This window comes from Alosa alosa, chromosome 3 (genome assembly GCF_017589495.1).
Source record: "Alosa alosa isolate M-15738 ecotype Scorff River chromosome 3, AALO_Geno_1.1, whole genome shotgun sequence".
Lineage (NCBI taxonomy): Eukaryota > Metazoa > Chordata > Actinopteri > Clupeiformes > Clupeidae > Alosa > Alosa alosa.
Genome location: NC_063191.1, coordinates 15818719 through 15836979, shown reverse-complemented (window position 1 = coordinate 15836979; position 18261 = coordinate 15818719). Strand labels below are relative to the sequence as shown.

The window sequence follows — 18261 nt, the reverse complement described above, 5'->3', positions numbered from 1 at the left end:
TAAGTTCTGGTTATTTTTCTGGGAATGTAGTTTAAATACGTTTATTCTGCATTAGGCAGGTATCAAGTAAGACTACATTCTCCAGAATGTACTGCGCGATGTTTTCTGAACAACCGGAGTGTGTGGAATGAGCGCAGTGGGTCTGTCAATGTAATAGACATGCCCATGAGTTTACCGGAGGGATGAATTTTATTTAAAACAAACCTAATTATTGATGCAACATACCAGTGAGTCCTTAATGTTGAGTAATGAGTGACGGAGCTACATTAAGTCCCGTTTTCCCTGTCGTCAATATGTGTTATTGTGTTAACCTACATTAAGCTATCCTATAGTAGCCATAAGTTTAGCTAGCTTTCTGGTGAAACGTTAACTGTTACACGCGTTCAGTGAACCAATGGCTCAACTCACTTATATCATACCATTTAGTTATGTGAATTCTACATGTAGAAAGTTAGGTTACATAACTTTAGAGGCTTCCATTATAACCTGTATCATATATAAGCTTACTGGATGCGTGTCAGTATTAGGCTACGTCGTCATTTCCTCCACTTGAGTGTTTTTATGGAGCATACCTTTTTTAATGCTGCCATTCATTCACAGGACCCTGGCTCAATCTCACAGCGCCTGTTTGAAAAGGCTACGCCTCCCATTTCAGTAGCCTACTTGTTCCCAACCTGAGGAAAGACGCATTTTAGCAATGAGGACTGTCTGGGCTCGAGTAGTTGGCCTTGGGTCGGTGGCGCTGGGTTCGTTGTTCTGGTCCCAGAACAAGCCCGAAGCCACTTCAGAGTGCCAAGCTAAGAATGTGGACCCCTCGCAGTTGGAGCTCAAACTAGTCCAAGTCCTGTTCCGACATGGCGCCAGAACACCGCTGAAATCTATCCCTGACGTTTTAGAGGTGAGCATCGCAATGATTTTCTCCTAGTGGAATGTTGATGCATAGACTGATTCCCTGTGTCAATGTCCGGACCAATCCATGATCATGACGAAAACCGAAACAAGCAATCTGTTCCCCTGTGGTACTGTACTCACTGTGATGATGATGTATGGTGCTACCATAGGTGCAATGGATGCCTAACTTGCTGGATGTTCCCCCTCACACCCGAATCAACTACGTGGTGACAGACCTTCAAGGAGGACCAAGACCTCCAGCACCTGTGGAGGACAGCTACAGAGCCAATACACTGAGCGTGAGTGTGGGATGTGTATTATTTTACGTGTGCCAGGGCATACTCTGGATATTGCTGTATGGCTATGACTGCTGATGCTGTTGATTTAAAGCTGATATGTGTGCTTGTACTGGTGCTTCTTCTGTTCACATGCACATCAGGGATAAGGATTACGTAAGAGATCAGATGAGGATTTTTTTTTTTTACGGACAGAAATAGAGGCTGAACAGGCTTGCCCTCTTGCAATATTGCACCACCACCCAGTCAGCGCTGCCATAAAACTACATCTCAGTTTTTATTACCGTACATTTCTAACTTTGCTTCCAAAATAATATAACAAAGTGCAGTTTCTGTGTAATGTTTCAGCGTAATCAGTTTCAGCCCATTATATGTTCTATCAAGCCTCTATGCGTCCTATGGAAAGTCATTGTGTCTGTCTCTGTCTGTGTGCATTGTGTGAACTCAGGGTGGAACTTACCCGGGTCAGCTGACCACAATTGGCATGCAGCAACTGTATGAGCTGGGCAAAAGGCTGAGGATGAGATATATACAGGAAGTGCCATTCCTAACCCCCACCTTCAGTCCTGCCGAAGTCTAGTGAGTACACTGCAGGTGGTGTTAAGATGCTACATTTATCAGACTCATTAAAACATTACCCATCTCATGTAAGACAGACAGTGAGTGTCAGTGTCAGTAAGCTGATTAGCTTGCTGTTTTGGTTGAAATATAAAGCACACACCCCTGTCCTGGTAAATAGTCTTTGTGTCCACCGCATTTCTGTGTGTGTATTCTTTTTACAGTGTGCGCTCCACCAACATTGTTCGGACCATTGAGTCAGCCAAGTGCTTGGTGGCAGGTCTGTTCCAACAGAAGCAGGCAGGTAAGGGCACTGTGTGTGTGGGTGTGTGAAAAGCTACAATCTATGTCAAACAAGATTGAAGATAATTGAATTCACCCACCTTCATATCACCATCATATTCCCCTGCCTTCATATAATTTACTGTCACCCTTCATTTCCTTAAAAGGGTGTCTTTGGGACACCTTCAACCACTCTTACTCATTTGACTTGCAGATATTGTTCCAATATTAACGACGGAGGCGGAGCAGGAGATCCTGTACCCAAACTACCATGGCTGCAAGCTGCTGAGACTGCTGAGCGGGTGGGTGTGTGAGCAAGGACATGGGGCTGCCTCACAGATGGTCACTTATGGCTCATGTGAAATGCCCACTCTGGAATGTTCCATGTTCGGGAAACATTCTACTCTTGAATGTTCCATACCATCTGATCTGTGTCAGCAAGGCTTGACACACACGGTCCTCTCTCTGCCTATAACCAAATAATCTGATAAAACCCAATTGAGTGATTGAGTGAGGACAGGGAAGTCATTTGCTGATGTTCTACCGTAGAGGCAGGCCAGATAAGGTGATGGGTGTACTCTGAATGTGATTGTCTTGTCTCTGTGTGTGTGTGTGTGTGTGTGTGTGTGTGTGTGTGTGTGTGTGTGTGTGTGTGTGTGTGTGTGTGTGTGTGTGTGTGACCTATAGTCACCGCTGGGCAGAATCGTCCACACTGCCGGCCATCGCAAAGACGACCTGCGCAAAATCCAAAGTGAGCTTGGAATCCCCTCCCATCAACAGGTTGACTTCATCCTCATCAGAGATGACATGGTGGCTCGTGAGGTGATTTGCCCATATTTCACACAACATAGCACCGCATAGGCACCAGTCCTATCACACATGTTTAATGTTGTATTAAAGGTGCTATAAGCGATGCAGGGTAACGGCACTTCTGTTGACGTAAACAGAGAGCTAGATCGCTACTCCCTCCCCCTCCCTCTCGTGCAATTGAAACTCTCCCAAACACGCATCTCGTCTGATTTGCTGGAAAAGTTTGTTGTTTTTATGGGCAAGGTTGGCCCAAGTTGTTTTGTGGCCGTTTTTGGAGCCTAAGCTGTCCACGGAGACATAGCAGGCAGTTATGGTGAGGTGATGTTAGCTGTATGTGACAAAAATGCTTTAGCTTAGAAACTGCGTTACATCGCTTATAGCACCTTTAATTAACAGTAGATTACTGTATCATCATAGCAGTAGCAGTCCACTTCCTGTATTTCCACTATCCTGTATTAGTCAGTTACTCACATTAAGTAATTTCTTCAGTTAATCATTTTAAGTCATACCATTGATCATAGTGTTCTCTATCCAATTAGACGATGACAGACAAGATGTGTCTAAATCTATCTGTTTAAGTGTATCAGATGATCTGAGCTTTTAAATAATTTGTGTGTATGTGTATAGACACATGGCCTGGCCTGCCCATCTGAGTTGGCCAGTTGGAAGACTATAGTAGAGCGCAGAGCCGTAGACATGATCTACCACATCTATGAACCAAGCAAGAGGTGAGCTACATCAACTCAGGGCTTCTGAAAGGGGAAAAATACAGTGTGATTAAACTGAAAAAGCATATACAATACAGTTTTTAAATCAACACAGGTAAAACATATAGATACCTCCAGTGATATTGTGTACTTCTCTGCCTGGTTGGTTTATAATGGTAGGGAGAACCTGCAGCTCTGCGTTGGACCACTGCTGGACACTGTGTTGACCAAAATGGACGAGAAAGCCAAGGGTATATCCCCTGAGCCCAACAGGTGAGTCTCCTCTCATCTCTCTTCTCCTCGCTGTGCTGCGCTAATTATTCTGGTCCTACTAAAATAGACAAGCTCACAGTGGCCCTGAATTTAGTTGTTTAGGTTTGAAACAGGAACACTGCTGAGACGCTCGTGTGCCTGTGCATGTGCTTGTGAGTGTATGCATTCACTGTAGGCTACTGTAGTCCTCATTAACAACCCTACCAGTGCGAAATACTTCAATACCAGGCTTTTGTTTTAGGGCTGTGAGAATATGAGAGGAGGGATCTGAAAACAAACACTGTTCTTAAGCGCCCATGGGTGCAGTCAAAGTTATCTCTGAAGGATCAAGTGTAATGAGGAAAACCAAACCTTTTTCTCACTGCTGAGAGCTTTGCCACAGTCCACGATAATAATCTGGTGTTGCCTGACAACAGTTGATCATCGCCTATTGGTTGAGTGCAGTGGCTCATTTGACCAATCAGCCTTCAAAATGTGTCTTTTATTGAGCCATTCCACCAGGTAGAGGGGCAGACTTGAGGCTGCCCAGACGAGCACTACCATGCCACAAGTGACATGCATGCCCCAGGCATCACCACAAGGTGGCAGAAATTCTCATTTTCATTTTCCCCCACCTCCATTGCCTGCATAATTACCCCTAGAGAGGATGTAACATGTTAATGAGAAATGACCTTGCAGGGTTGTTTTTCAATTGGAGTTTGGATTCAAAGAAGATTCATGGGACGATCAACAGTTACTGCATTCAAGGAGAAAGTCGACATGAGACTTATTCCTTACTATGAAGTGAAGTGAATGGATTGAAACACTGAATTTATAGATTTGTGTATTGGTGTGTGTGTGTGTGGTGACAGGAAGCTTTTCCTGTATTCTGTTCATGACACCACGCTGATGCCATGTCTGATGGCCCTCGGAATCTTTGACATGAAATGGCCGCCTTACGCTGCCGACATCACCCTGGAGCTGCTTGAACATCGCACCACCAAAGAGTCCTTCGTCAAGGTGTCCTACCTGGGCCAGGTAACTGAAACCCCATAGCCATGCCACCCCAGGGCTTAACAAGAGGCATCAGGTTGTTTTTAATGGAACAATTCAGTGGACATGACTAGCTTCAAATTAGTCATTGGAAGATCACATTTGGCATGTTCTTTATTGAAAGTACACAATAGTGACTGGAGAGTGAACTTGAAATATAAAACCCCTAACTGTCTGTTTATTTGCAGGGTAATAGTGATATGAATGCACTTTTATCAGAGTTCCTTCTTTTGTAGCTGTTGCACATAACATTAGCGTTAGTCACGGTCCTCATGGCTGGTGTTGGTTAACTCCCCCTCTCTTGACCCCCAGGACCAGCGGATCCCAGGCTGCAGTGGGGTGATCTGCCCACTGTCCGAGTTCCAGCAGGCCTTGGCCGCTTACACACTGCCCCTCGATCGCTACAAGCAGCTCTGCGACAATACGGAGCGGGTACCCTCTCAATCCTGATCACCACATCGCTCCCTCTCTCTCTGCTGTCCTTTGTCTCGATCCTCAGTTCTTTATCAGGGTTTACTTTACACACTTTAGTTTCTTTTGTTTTTTTACCTGAAAAGCACTCGCTCTTTGAGATCCAACTTCGTCTTAACATTATGCATTGATATTATCCCCCCTCTCATCCTCCTTTACTTTGTTATACATGTGACCAGTACAGGCTTCATCCAGTTTTGGACCAAAACAAAAAGCACTATTTTGGCCATTTCTGGACAGTCACTTGGATCGGCGTGGCCAAAATGCACCCCCTACCGCCATCTGCTAACACTGTGGCATTAAGGAGTCTCACTAACTCAATTAGCTTCTGAATCTGGAAGAAGAAAAGCAGTCGATCATGCATATCCATCTCAAACTGCTCTTTCTGTTTGCATAATGTATAGAACACAAATCATGACGTGCAACTCATTCTACCCACTAGAGGCAACTGAAGCACCAATGCCACACACATGCTTATACACTGGTCCGTTTGGGCTTGGCATTCATATTAAGACTTAATCCACTGCAATACTCTTGAATGTTCCACTGCACTAGAGTTGACAGGGTGAGTCACAGAAACTGCCGCAGCAGCCAGTAGCAATAGTACACCAGTACACATTTAATGGTGATTTCCACTCCAGTGATGAAGGATAAATATCCTTAAAAACGTATGCAGTATGCAGCTGAATGGACTACCTAACTTACCTCAGCACTTGTGAACCACTGCTTTTGTTAAAAGTAAGTCTTTGGTGGAGCTTTTACATATTTACTTATTGAATACAGGCAAAACTGAAATGCCATGTAGTGTAGCATTTCAGTCAACAAAAAAAAAAATGGTTTGGCTTTCGTTACTTTCCATTTTCGACCATCATACTACAGGCATTTTCCTCAGGGGAATGTGTGTGCCGTTTGTTTTTTTGTCTGCTAAAGACAGTGTGAGCTATTGCAAACAAGCATGATTTACAAATAAGTCCCTTTTCATAGGGAGTATTTTACTTGAGTTATTGTATGAGTGGGAAATATATATGTTTGTGATGACATGGTTGCCTTCATTTTAGATAGCATGTGAACCCACATTATCTTTAAGAGTGTATGTTTGTCTCCTTAGGAGATATGTTTTTGAGTTTGAATCATCAATTATGCAACGGACAAATAAACCAACAAAAACTTGTGGTTTGCATTTCTCTTCTTGCTGAAAGAAAACACACCGAAAAACATCCATATCACTGTTCTTGGATCTCTTCCCAAAACATTTTCAAAGAAACTATAAAGCTTCTAAACTATAAAACACCACAACCAGTGTATCTTTGCTCATGATCTGAGGGGTTTCTTTCTCTTTGACTGAATAGGAACAGTAGAAGACAGCTGTCTGTCAATAAACCAGATGCTCTCTGGGCATGTCCAGAGTTCTGAGATCAGCAAAAAATAAACAGTTCACCCTTGAAAACGTTAGCCATCCCCATCTACCAATTCTTTTATGTGTGTAAAGGACATTGATGGGAGGAGTTGAATGTCCATGATGGCCAAGTGTGATGGAAGCTTGCATGGTGTACTAATGTTTCACACAGGCCCCTTTTGCCAGTTCCAGGAGATGATCATTTTAAGTGTCTACTGGCCCTGTGTTGTGGTGATGCAATCTGTGTGGCATTGACTTGAAAAACAAACCACAAATTGGCATTAAATAAATTCAATTGACCATAGAAATGTACTGTCCTTGATATAAACTGAAACTGGGCTCACAAACACACTGTGTGCATTTGCCAACACAGCCATAACAAATTCAACAAATCTGAGGTGCTTTGTAAATACATACCACTCCGAGGCTGGCAAATGTGGTGAAATTACATCAGTTAAAAGACCCCCTTTAATTTATGGACACGTGGCCAAGTTGTTAAGCCACTCCAGAGACTGGTTTGGATCTTGCCTCATTAATGTAAAAGCCAAACACTGTTCAGTATCCACTTCAGTGGGCCAAGAAGTACTAAATCTGCTTCACCAAATACCCAGCTTTTTTTGTTGGCCATAAGAAACACTAAGCTGTCATTAATGCTCTTCCTATAATCCTATAGTTCTTTACAGTCTCACCAACCATTTAGTAGCTTAATCGCTTGCTTCTGCCTCCACCTGCACCCAATGAATAAAAACGCTGCGTACCTTTATGGTTAATCCATGTTTGTGCTTTTTTTTAATAATACTATTATCTGTATGAGGTCATAGGTCGATTTCTTATACACTGAAGATACAAAGGAAATAAAAAAACACAACAATAATACAAATAAAATTAAAATGGCCTGAGCCAACCCCAGGTAAACATATGGAGTGCCCAGGCCTGGCGATAAGCTCAGGACCTCCCTCTTATGTCACCGTGGAGCCCAGGACCTGGAGGAAGAGTCTCTGGTGAAATCCCTTAAACATGAGGACGGCACACACCCACACACACGCACACACACATGCACTCACACACAAAGCAACAAATGCCATCTCCGATCAGCGAGATGTAAACAAAAAATGCTGACAAAATGAAGTTCCTTTCAAGTCTTGATTGGTGGTGTCTTGGTTGGTATTTTTCTTACGTATTCAACTTTTACGATAAAAAAAAATCCTTGTAAGGAGAGCTTGTTTTGTTTTTTTTTCTGTTTTTTTTGTTTGTTTGTTGTTTTTTACTTATTATTTGAAAAAGTTTCATCTTCAATCTCTACCTCCTGATTCTTTATTTGATGACTTAAATTCTTGTCAGTTTTTTACGCCAAAGTTAATGTTCCAAGTCCGGACAAAACATTTTACAAAAACCTAAGCAGTTTTGCGCTAGTGAACGCTAGTCCTGTACATTCTGAAGTTTCCATGAACAAAAAGTAATAAAGACAAACAACAACCAAAAAAGAAAGAAAAAAAACTATTTTGCTTCCTGTATTCTCTCATGGCACTGATGGCAAACTTAGCCATCACTATGAGCACACAAAACGCTCACTTCCACGTCCAAGAATCAATGCTCTGCCCCACTTCTCATGGCAGCAGTTGCATTGTGGGTACCTCCATTTTCACTGTGCTGATTCCACTGTGACAGCCAAACGGATGTTTAATTGTGGTGGATTTTTATTTTAAACACCCCAACTGTTCATATTCTCCCCCTAAGCACTGTTCAGTTAGTTAGGCCAGGTCTGGTCAGAACATCCCTGGACCAGGGTTGAAGCCCATGCCCATATCTGACCCCATGCCTCGGGGCCGCATCTGTGGAGACATCATCATAGTCTGCTGGGGGCCGCCCATGCCATGTAAAGACATCATCATGTTCGGGGACCCCACGGGGCCTGGGTGGCTGTACATGGGCCCCCTCTCTTTCCCTGGCATCATCCCCGGCCCTCCCATCATCCCCGGCTGCCCGGGCATTCCCGGTTGTCCTGGCGACATCATGCGATGCTGAGGTCCCATCATGCCCTGATTCATGAAGCCGGGCGGCCGCATAGGGTTGTGTCCAGGGTTGCCCATGCCCATGTCCTGGGGCCCCATGTGACCGGGACCCGGTGGGCCACCCATGCCCTGCATCGGGAGACCCATCCTGGGGTTACCCTCGCCCATCATCCCTTGCATCTGCTGGAAGACCTGAGGGCCAGAGGGGTGCGGAGCTTTACCGGGACCTTCCCCACCTCCTCCACCACCCCCACGAGGGAAGTAGGACAGAGTCTGGCTGGGTTTTTCCGAGGGGATGATGCGGGACAGGTCAAACTCTGGGATGCCAGTGGCCCCAGGACGGATGACTTCATGCAGGTCAGCGTCGTTGAACACCCCAGGCATGCCGCCGAAGTTCTCAGGTCCTCCGTGTGGGTTTGGCTTACACATCCCTGGGTCGCCCCCGGGACCATGAGGCATGTTCCCACCCATCCGGCCCATAGGTCCACCACCGGGCCCCTCACCTTGGAAGCCCATGCCATGGGGGAAGGGCCCCTGAGGCCCAGGGCCGTTATGTGAAAAAGGGCCCTGGTGAGGTGGTGACTGCCCAGGCGGGAAACCCTGCCCTCGCTGTGGGAAGCCCATCCTCCCTTGTACCATCTGGTTGTTGACCATGCCAGGTTCAGGGCCTCCAGGCTGCATCATCATCCCATGAGGCATCATGCCGCCGGGACCCATGCCACCAGGGTGGGGGCCCATGTTGGGACCCATGGGGTTTGGTGAGGGCATTTGGTTGGGCATGCCGTGGGAGAGGGGCTGGGAGCCCATAGTGTTCATACCCATGGGGCTGAGAGCAGGCATGTGGCCGACAGAACTGGGTACCATCATGCGTGGGTGTCCTTGGTGGTGGTTTGGACCCATTCCTGTAGGAGGCAACAGAGAAATGGAACAATTAAACTTGACTTATCAAAAACTTGTTTGTGTGCATGGTTGGATTAAGTGATGTCTCAGTAATGCGTTATGAATTTGTGAGTGCACCTGGCATGTGGTTGAGTGAAGGCAGGTTGGGCGACCGGGCAGGTGGTGAATCATCATCAGAGCTGGCCACAGTCTTAATGGCGTCGTGGTAGAGCGGGGTGGAGCTGGGCATGGCAAACTTGGACATGCGTGACATCATGATGGACAGAGGATTCTGGGGGAGTGTTGGCTCTGGGGGAATGCCGTAGGGACTGTTGGACGGAAGACTTCCTGGAAGGGACATCCCACCCGGGCCACTCGCTGTTGAGCTGGGAGGAGCTGAAGACGGGCCATTCCCACCTGCATAAGGAGAAAACAGGACATGGCATCACATGGTCTTGTTAAATCTTAAATAGGTGCTGTAAATCAAAGCATACGTGATTGATACTGATAAAATGAATATAACCCCTGTGTAGACAGAGATGATTGGCATACATCTACATACATACAACTCTACATTTGTTTTGTGAAATACATTAACTATTAACTGGTGCTAAAATTGAAAGAGATTGCTGTTATACAGCCTGAAAGACTAGTAAGGTGTGCTGTGTGTGCTTAATCTAACCAACATTTGATTGATCTGCCTTAATGTGACTAAAGATGCTAGTACCTTGGTCTACATTGCTCATCATGTTGGGCGAGGTCATACTCAGGGGAGGCTTGTTGTTCTGGGGGATCCCTGGGCTCTGCATGGGAGGTTTCGGTGAGGACGTCCACCCTGGAGATGGGACTGGAAGCGAAGGAGACTTCATATGAACAGGAGACGCCCCTGCAGACCCCATCATGGTGGGAGACTTGATGGATGCTGCTGCCGCTACAGCCGAAGCCGATGGTCCTGAGAGTATACCGGCCAGCTGGGAAGGGGTCTGCGGTGATTTGAGTGCTCCTGACGGAGAGCCAAGCATGGGAGAATGGACTTGCCTCATGGTGGGGGACTTTAGGGGGTTGACCCCTGGGGAGTGTACCCCTTGTCCGGCCTGGATGCTGAGCTCAGCAGGCTTGCGCCCCATACCCCTCTGGTTGGGCATAGAGTTGGGTCCAGTACCTTGGCCCTGGTTAGGGGGCTGATTTTGCGAATGTGGAGGCATGTGGCTCAAACGGCCATGGTTGTTTCCACCGTTGGGGCCGGAGTTGGATCGCTGGTCAGGGCCAAAGGGCATTTCTCCACCCCTTGGACCTCGCATATTGCCAGGGCCCTGAGGCTGCTGACCTGGGTAGTGCCGGTTTGGACCCATGTTGAAGTCACCGGGCTGGTCAGGAAAAGGATGCCCTTGAAGCATCTTTTGCTGGGGACCCATGTTTTCAGGTGGTGGACCTCCTCTCCCCATCTTCATCATCTCCTCGGGGCTCATACTCATGCCTGCCTCCCTCATCTTGGCCCCCATCATAGCTGCATTTGGGCCACCACCCATGACCCCAGGACCCATGCCGAATTCAGGGCCTGGACCCATCTCCCGCCCCAACCCCTTCATGTACTCCATTCTTGAGGCTGGGCTCATGGGTCCAGGGTCACCGGGCATCCGTGGGAACATGCCTCCCTGGCCGTTTGTGGGGTCCATTCCAGGTCTGGGATGTCCCATCATCCTGTCCATCATCATTCCTGGTGGCATTCCCATTCCAGGTTTCTCCCCCATTCCCTGCTGAAACATGGCTTCCTGCACTGCCTGTGGGTTTGGGAACCTCTCGACCCTGCCCCCTGGTCCCCCAGGGCCTCCAAACATGCCCTGTCCGGGTGGGAAACCTCGACCATCTCCCATTTTGGGCATATCATCAGGCCAGTTCATGCCTGGCCGAGGCATGGGGTTTGGCCCTCCCTCCATGTCTGGGTTCATCATGCCAGGGAAGCCGGGCATCCGCTGCATGTGGGGTGGCATTCCACGAGGCCCCATGCCCATCTGATCGGGAAACGGCTCAGGCCCGCCAGGGCCCCACACTTCCCCGGGATTCATCTGATAGGGCGGAGGAGGGGCACGCATCATGGCACCGCGTGGGCCGTGAAGAATCATGGGGTCCCCCATGGATCTGTGCATCTGCTCCTGCTTGCGTTTCTTCTCCTCATAGAACTCTTGCTGCAGCTTCAGCCACGCAAGCTGCTCTGGGGTCAAGTGATCCCCTTGTTCTCCCCCTGGACCGCCAGGGTGGGAGTTCATTGGTCCTCCAGGCGGCATGGGCCCCATGTCATCTGGAGAGAAGGGCATGTCGCGGGGACCTGGCGGCCCAAATGGGGGTCCATCTGGACGACCTCCTGGTCCACCAGGTTTTCCCAGGCTCTGCGACTGAGCCATCATGGCCTGTAGAGGCCCCTGCTCTGGCTTTTTGGGTCCCCCTTCCATCATTCCAGGATGATTTGGGGGTTGGGGGCCCACCGGTGGGGTGTTCTGTCCCATGACTGCCATATCTTTGTCATCGGGAAATAGCATGCGCTGGATGTCTCGAAGGGTCTGCAAAGAGCGTTCGCGATGCTCCAGTTGCTCCTGAGACAGGCCCTCCGAGCTCGAGTTCTCTGCCATGCCGGGCATTATGTCCTGGGGCAGAAGCTTCTGGTCTCCCCCTTTAGAACCATCAACCGGAGGGAACCCTGGCTGGGCACCTGGAGAGCATGGGGTCTGGCTGCCAGGCGTTCGGTCGTGAGGTGTGGGATTACGAGGGCTGCTGCTTGGTAGGCTCTTGTTGTCCATGCCTGTTGATGGAGCTCCATCTTGGGAGAGGCCAGCGGACTTTGGCCCCTGGCCTACTGAAGACTGGGACTGCTGGAAGGACTGCTGTGAAGGTTTGGTGCCGGGTGGCAGGTTCTGGTCTTGGGGCCCGACTCCTGATCCTTGTGGGGGCTTCCCTTCATTCCGGAGGGGTCCCGTCTGATTATTCTAGATTTAAAAAAGACAAAGAATGGCAGGTATAAAAAAACAAAGGCTGATAAAAATGAAGAGGAAGGAGTCTCGTAAGACAGAAGACAGGGTAGCATTGTGATTGCAATTAGCAATGCAGCATGAATGCCTGTGCATTACAACTCTCAGCAAGGCTGATCAGAGCGCAGTGTGCGGTAATTAGCCTCGTTAGCTTTCAGACTCATTAAGACTAAACACACCACAGGGGAGAGAGGACTACTTAACAAACACATTCTGCAACATTCAAAACTGATGAACAGTCAGTGTGTGTGTGTTAGTGTGCATACATTTGCATTTCTCTACACATCATTAAAGTATGTAACTATATAAAAACACCCACTGGTAGAGCACCAGTTTCAACAAACTGGCCACATGTAGGGTTTTGTTTTGTTCTTAACAGCTCGGAAATCACTATTCTAAACTTCAGCTAACAAGAAACTTGGAAGACAGTAGCACAAAATGTCCCCATGCAAACCCTAAATTTGTAAACACATTAAATGATTGTCATCATACCACAAGTAGGTGGGTCTTCTCTCCCTTGTTGGAGATGTTCTTCATGTGGAAGGCAATGATGCTCTCAGCATGTCCTGTCACTACAGCGTCGGCAGCCCTGCAGAGAGCAAGACACACATACATACACACAATATTAGATATGTCTGTGTGGGGAGAGGGGCTGAGGACAGATATCCAAAGGAAATGCCAAAGCTTGGAGACTAAACAAACAATTCCAGCCTACATACAAGAGGAAGCTTGGCAAAATTATCCAATACAGAGTGAATAGGAGAGTACAGATGATGGACATATAAAGAAAACATCACAAATAACTGTCCAGCCCTCTTTCACACATTATTCCAACCATCTCAGCTTATAAATATCCATGTGCTTTTTTCCCCAACTGTGCATTTACACATAATTGTTCATTTCTGCTTGCCTACTTCCACCGTGTGAACTTTGATTAAGCAGCCTAGAACTCTGTGAGGACCAGTCACCATGGCAACAGATGATGAACTCTGCCCCCTAACCTCACCCAAGTTCTGTACAGATGGCCAGAGGGATGGATTAATGAAGAGAACAGAGTGGGAAGAAAGAGTGATCGAGAGAGACCAGATAGAGATAGATAGATAGATAGATAGAGATAGAGATAGATAGATAGATAGATAGATAGATAGATAGATAGAGAAGGATACTATATTGATCCCCAAGGGGAAATTCAAGAAGGAGTGAAATTCATGAAGGAGGGAGATGAGGTTAGTGTTAATTTTGTCACCTATTTTTAATTTAGTCTTAGTCTTAGTCTTGTGACGAAATGTCCTTTTTAGTCTTTGTCATATTTAGTCATTCAAATATCATTTTTGTTAGTCAAGTTTTAGTTGACTAAAAGTCTCGTCATTTTAGTCTAGTTTTAGTCAAAAGAAAACTAAAAGTATCTTAGTCTTAGTCAGTTTTAGTCAACACATTTTAGTCTTTTTTTAATAACAAATTATTTCTGATTACCATTTGAGTCAAATAGTGTTTCACACATCTCAATTTTCCAACAATATTGTGTGTCCACAGGGCTACTCGTCTGTTATAATTACTCATTCTGATTTTTTGTCAGTCAGTATGTTTACATGCACAGGTAAGTCGAGCTACAGTTATAGCTCGGCTGGGATTTGACCATAGACAGTAAAAAAGATTTGACTGGACCACTGTCATATTCTGTAGACCAGTGTTTCTCAAAGTGTGGTCCGGGGATCACTGGTGGTCCGCAAGGTATCCCAAGTAGTCCATGAGCAGGCGTGGTAAAATATAATATAGATGAGTTGTTTGCAATATTGAACCAACTTGTATGTAAAAACAGTTCTGCAACTAAGATATGCCAGTTTAAATCATACAGTATGAATCCACACAATAAGCAAAGTACAAAGACAATAAGCAAGGTGGTTCAGTAGGCCTATTGTGTAGACTAATTATAGGCTACTGTTGAAGTAGGTCTAATCTTTTTTTTTTTAGATAGGGTTAGTTAAGTGGTCCTGAAACTGAAAAAGGTTTGAGAAACACTGTCATAGGCCAAAGTATTAATGTTTTACTCCTCACAGCTAGATGGCGATATAAAGCCAAACACAACACATTCCCCAAACAGACTCTCCGTCTTAGCCATAGCTAACTTGCTAGCTTAACTTTCCATATTAGCTTACTTGCTAGCAAACTTTGCATCATCAGTCTAACTAGTTAAATTCTGGGGGATGTTAATTTGTATGAGAGAAGCTTCAACTTCTGGGTATGTAGCATTGTGGCATAAAGCTTAGGTAGTTAGCTTGCTAACTCTGGCAGAAATCTCCAGTGTTCTTGTTCCATGTAGTTTCGTGTTGCAGCCACAGGGTTGCAGCAACAGCACGTAGACTAGCCTACAGGAAAGCTGTGTATGAACTCATTCGGAATATTTTGAAAACGTAACAGCTAGATATTCTGTCTTCTCATTTTGTAGACGAAAATGAAGAGAGATTTTATCTTAGTTTTTATTTCATGCAAAACATTTTAGTCTAGTCTTTTTTCGTCAACAATAATGCATCTTAAGATAGTCTTAGTCAGTGTTTCAGGACATTACTGCCGTCTCGTCATCGTCTCGTCTTAGTCATGAAAAAAAAGGTTGTTGACGAACATATTTCCTCTCGTCTCGTCTGACGAAATTAACACTAGATGAGGTAGAGTGTAAAGTGTGCATTAAAGGTTTATGGTGTACGAATGCTTTAAAAACAAAAACCCTTACTTGTTAGCCATCTCTGTTGTGAAAACATACACCACTTTGGGTTTGTGGGTGCTGCTGGGGTCGTTGGTAGCGCTCTGGCCTCCCATTGCATTGTGGGAAGGCGTAGAGGAGCGACTCAGGGCGGGATTGGAGGCTGGGTGGGAGCTGGGATCCTGGGGCTTCAGATCCCCAGAGGAGCAGTCTAGGAGACAGACAGAGGAGAAGATAGGAGTTGTGCAAATTATTAGGCGCTAGAAAGGTCACACTTCAAAGCTCTCTTACACACACACACACACACACACACACACACATGGCTAAAAGTTTATCAGAGCGACAAACGGCATAACCTCTGTGTCCTTGTGTCTGAGTGTGTGTCATGGGTGTGTGTGTTAGACTCACTATAGAATCCCTGCTCGTCCTCGTCACTCTCTCCCCCTGAGCACCAGTCTGCTCCGCTGTAGGGCTGCCGTCTCTCCGACACACACACGCGCTTTACCCGGCTCCCCTCTGCACACACACACACACACACACACACACACACGCACAAGAACACAAGGTCAGTGTGTGGGAGTGTGCTCGTGTAGACACGCAAAATAACTGCAGGGTTGCTGTCTTTCCAGCGCTCATACACTTAACTTTACACAACACCAACTGTGTGTGTGTCTGGCTGTCTCTGTCTGAAGATACATAGAGGACATGGAAAAAACACACAGTTCCTTGAGTATGTGCATGTGAGTATGTGTGTGAGTGAGTGAGAGAGTAAAGGCCACCCCTCTTCTTCATAAGATATAAATTCTGTGATTTCATCATTAGTCTTCTGCTTTCTGCTACCCTTCCTAGCCTGTGGGCTTCACACACCAAGACACACGCAGACTAGCACGCACACACACGCACGCACAGTCATAGTACCACAGACGCCCACTGCAATATAATCATCTTCTATTAGTAAACTGCCTCCAGGGAGGTAAGACTCGCTGCCTCATCAATTAAGTCATTAAATACCCTGGTGTGAGGCGCAGCTTACTACCAGCGCAGACAAAATGGCAGCAGCCAGCCAGCCAGCCGTGGTGGTGGTGATGATTATGATGGTAGACCTACCTCTGGGCTCGCTGTCGTTGTTGGGTGTAGCGGAGTCACGCTGCTCGAACGACTCCAGCGACGTGCTCCGTTCCCGCTTTAACTTCACCTTGGAGCCGGCGTTGAGGCCCTGGCCGTTTTTCAGCCCGGGTCCGCCGCCTGGCGTCCCCTTGGGCCCGTGGCAACCACCCAGCGTTTTAGAGTCACATGGGGAGGGTTGTGATTGGCTCGCAGCGCCGCCTTGCTTTCCTTGATTGGGCAGTTTGGAGTCCATCTGCGCGGCACTGGAAGGAGACATGACAGGGGGCGAACGGACCATCACCTCCTGCTTGGACTTGGGACTGCTGAGAGAGAGGGGGGCAGTGAGGTCACTGTGGCTCCACATCTATCGGTAGCAAAGTGCATGAACATAAGCAATATTGGCATTGAGCATTGGCCATTGGCATTGAGTCCAGTCACGTGTGCTTGTTTCACTGTTCTCCAAAAATAAAGATATGATGAAATGAAATGAGAGAGAATGAGCGCGAGAGAGAGAGAAAAAGAATGTGAGAATTAGTTACAAAACAAAATGAACACAACTAGAAAAAAATAAATATCAAGCTGAAGAAAGCTAGAGAACGCCAAACCAGTTATGATGCTGATAACACACATTATGCACACACACACACAGCGTACACATAAACCAAATAATTTCATCAACACGAGTGGGAGCACAATGAAAACAGCATGGAGCCTGGATCGTTACTGCAAACAATCAGAGAGTAAATTAAAATGGGGAAAAAAGCCAATGGTGTACTTCAGCGCGTGCGCGCACCAATTTAAGTTTGTCGTCTGTGCTCTTTCGAGGGACTGCCTCGCAGGGCTCTACCAGAGGGCTTGATCTCACAGCTGGTCGCACAAGCTGATGTTTTTGCTCCTTTGTTCCTCTGTGAGTGGGAACAGGCCAAAGCCTGGGGCTAGAGTAGCTCTGAGCCCAGGGAAGAGGGCCCCAGTGAGGGGAGGGGAAGGGGGGGCTCAGCTGGAAATCAGGCCACAGAGTCACCTCAGGAGGCCTCTAAAATCTGGCCAACAGTTAGCCCAAGGCACGTGCACACACACTCAGACACAAAGAAACCCAGACAGATACACAAACAATGCTACAAACCACATGGACAGTTGTTGTGGTATGTTGTGAGAGTAAGTTTGTGTGTGTGTGTCAGCTGAGCTTGTGAATATCATGGTGCAGGTTTCAGACCCTTTGGTCTCTTGTGAAATACAGCTCTTTATTTCCATGGAAACCAAATGACACATAGCCTAGGGTTAAAACGACTAAACACACAGAAAGACAAGCACCTGGCAATGTCTTACACAACCCCATTGGTCATATCCTATGGTCTCAGCTAGCATGAGAATCTAATCCCGATTTCTAGAACTGCATTAACTGGCAGACGCAAAGCCACACCACACCCTGAAACACACACACACACACACACACACACACAAAACCTGCAAACAGACACACACACAGAGAATGGAGAAATCCCCATACCACACCCTACCAACACTAATATACTGAGCCAAGAGCATGCAAACACACACACACACAGACACACACACAGGGCAGGAAAGCCTGAGGCATAAGCTAGGTCCTGTGCCAACATGACCTCGAAGAGTGTGTGCGCGCGCGCGCGCGCTCGCTCTCTCTCTCTCTCGAGAGAGAGAGAGAGACAGAGGGAGAGAGAGAAAGGAGAGAAATAGACAGAATGCGAAAAAAAAAAGCTCAAGCTCAGTGGGACCTTGGCAAAGTGCAGACACTTGTTTTTCCACTCGCTCCAGAAACATGAGTCAGCAGCAGCCACAAACCCACT

The 18261-nt window shown here is 46.8% G+C and overlaps 2 protein-coding genes across 6 annotated transcripts in view; one reads left to right on the top strand and one right to left on the bottom strand.

Annotated features, from left to right (window-relative positions):
• The first annotated feature begins 95 nt into the window (after positions 1 to 95).
• On the top strand, positions 96 to 6490 carry acp6 (acid phosphatase 6, lysophosphatidic). The gene is given in 12 exon segments (XM_048238721.1): positions 96 to 227; positions 601 to 898; positions 1062 to 1190; positions 1636 to 1766; positions 1970 to 2049; positions 2242 to 2329; positions 2715 to 2757; positions 2760 to 2849; positions 3465 to 3565; positions 3725 to 3817; positions 4669 to 4834; positions 5162 to 6490. Coding segments are annotated over 11 exon segments (1260 nt in total). The 5' UTR covers positions 96 to 227; positions 601 to 697; the 3' UTR covers positions 5300 to 6490.
• A 985-nt stretch (positions 6491 to 7475) lies between these two features.
• Positions 7476 to 18261, bottom strand: part of LOC125291824 (B-cell CLL/lymphoma 9 protein-like) — a 33064-nt gene continuing 22278 nt past the window's right edge. For 4 of the 5 annotated variants that reach the window (XM_048238717.1, XM_048238716.1, XM_048238718.1 and 1 more), the window contains 7 exons: positions 16436 to 16758; positions 15737 to 15844; positions 15359 to 15539; positions 13123 to 13219; positions 10335 to 12588; positions 9746 to 10024; positions 7476 to 9630 (listed from right to left, as the gene is read on the bottom strand). In XM_048238717.1, coding sequence (XP_048094674.1) covers positions 8483 to 9630; positions 9746 to 10024; positions 10335 to 12588; positions 13123 to 13219; positions 15359 to 15539; positions 15737 to 15844; positions 16436 to 16758 — 4390 coding nt within the window. In that variant the 3' untranslated portion in view covers positions 7476 to 8482. The remainder of the gene's footprint in view (positions 9631 to 9745; positions 10025 to 10334; positions 12589 to 13122; positions 13220 to 15358; positions 15540 to 15736; positions 15845 to 16435; positions 16759 to 18261) is intronic. The other variant, XM_048238720.1, reaches the window with a different exon arrangement.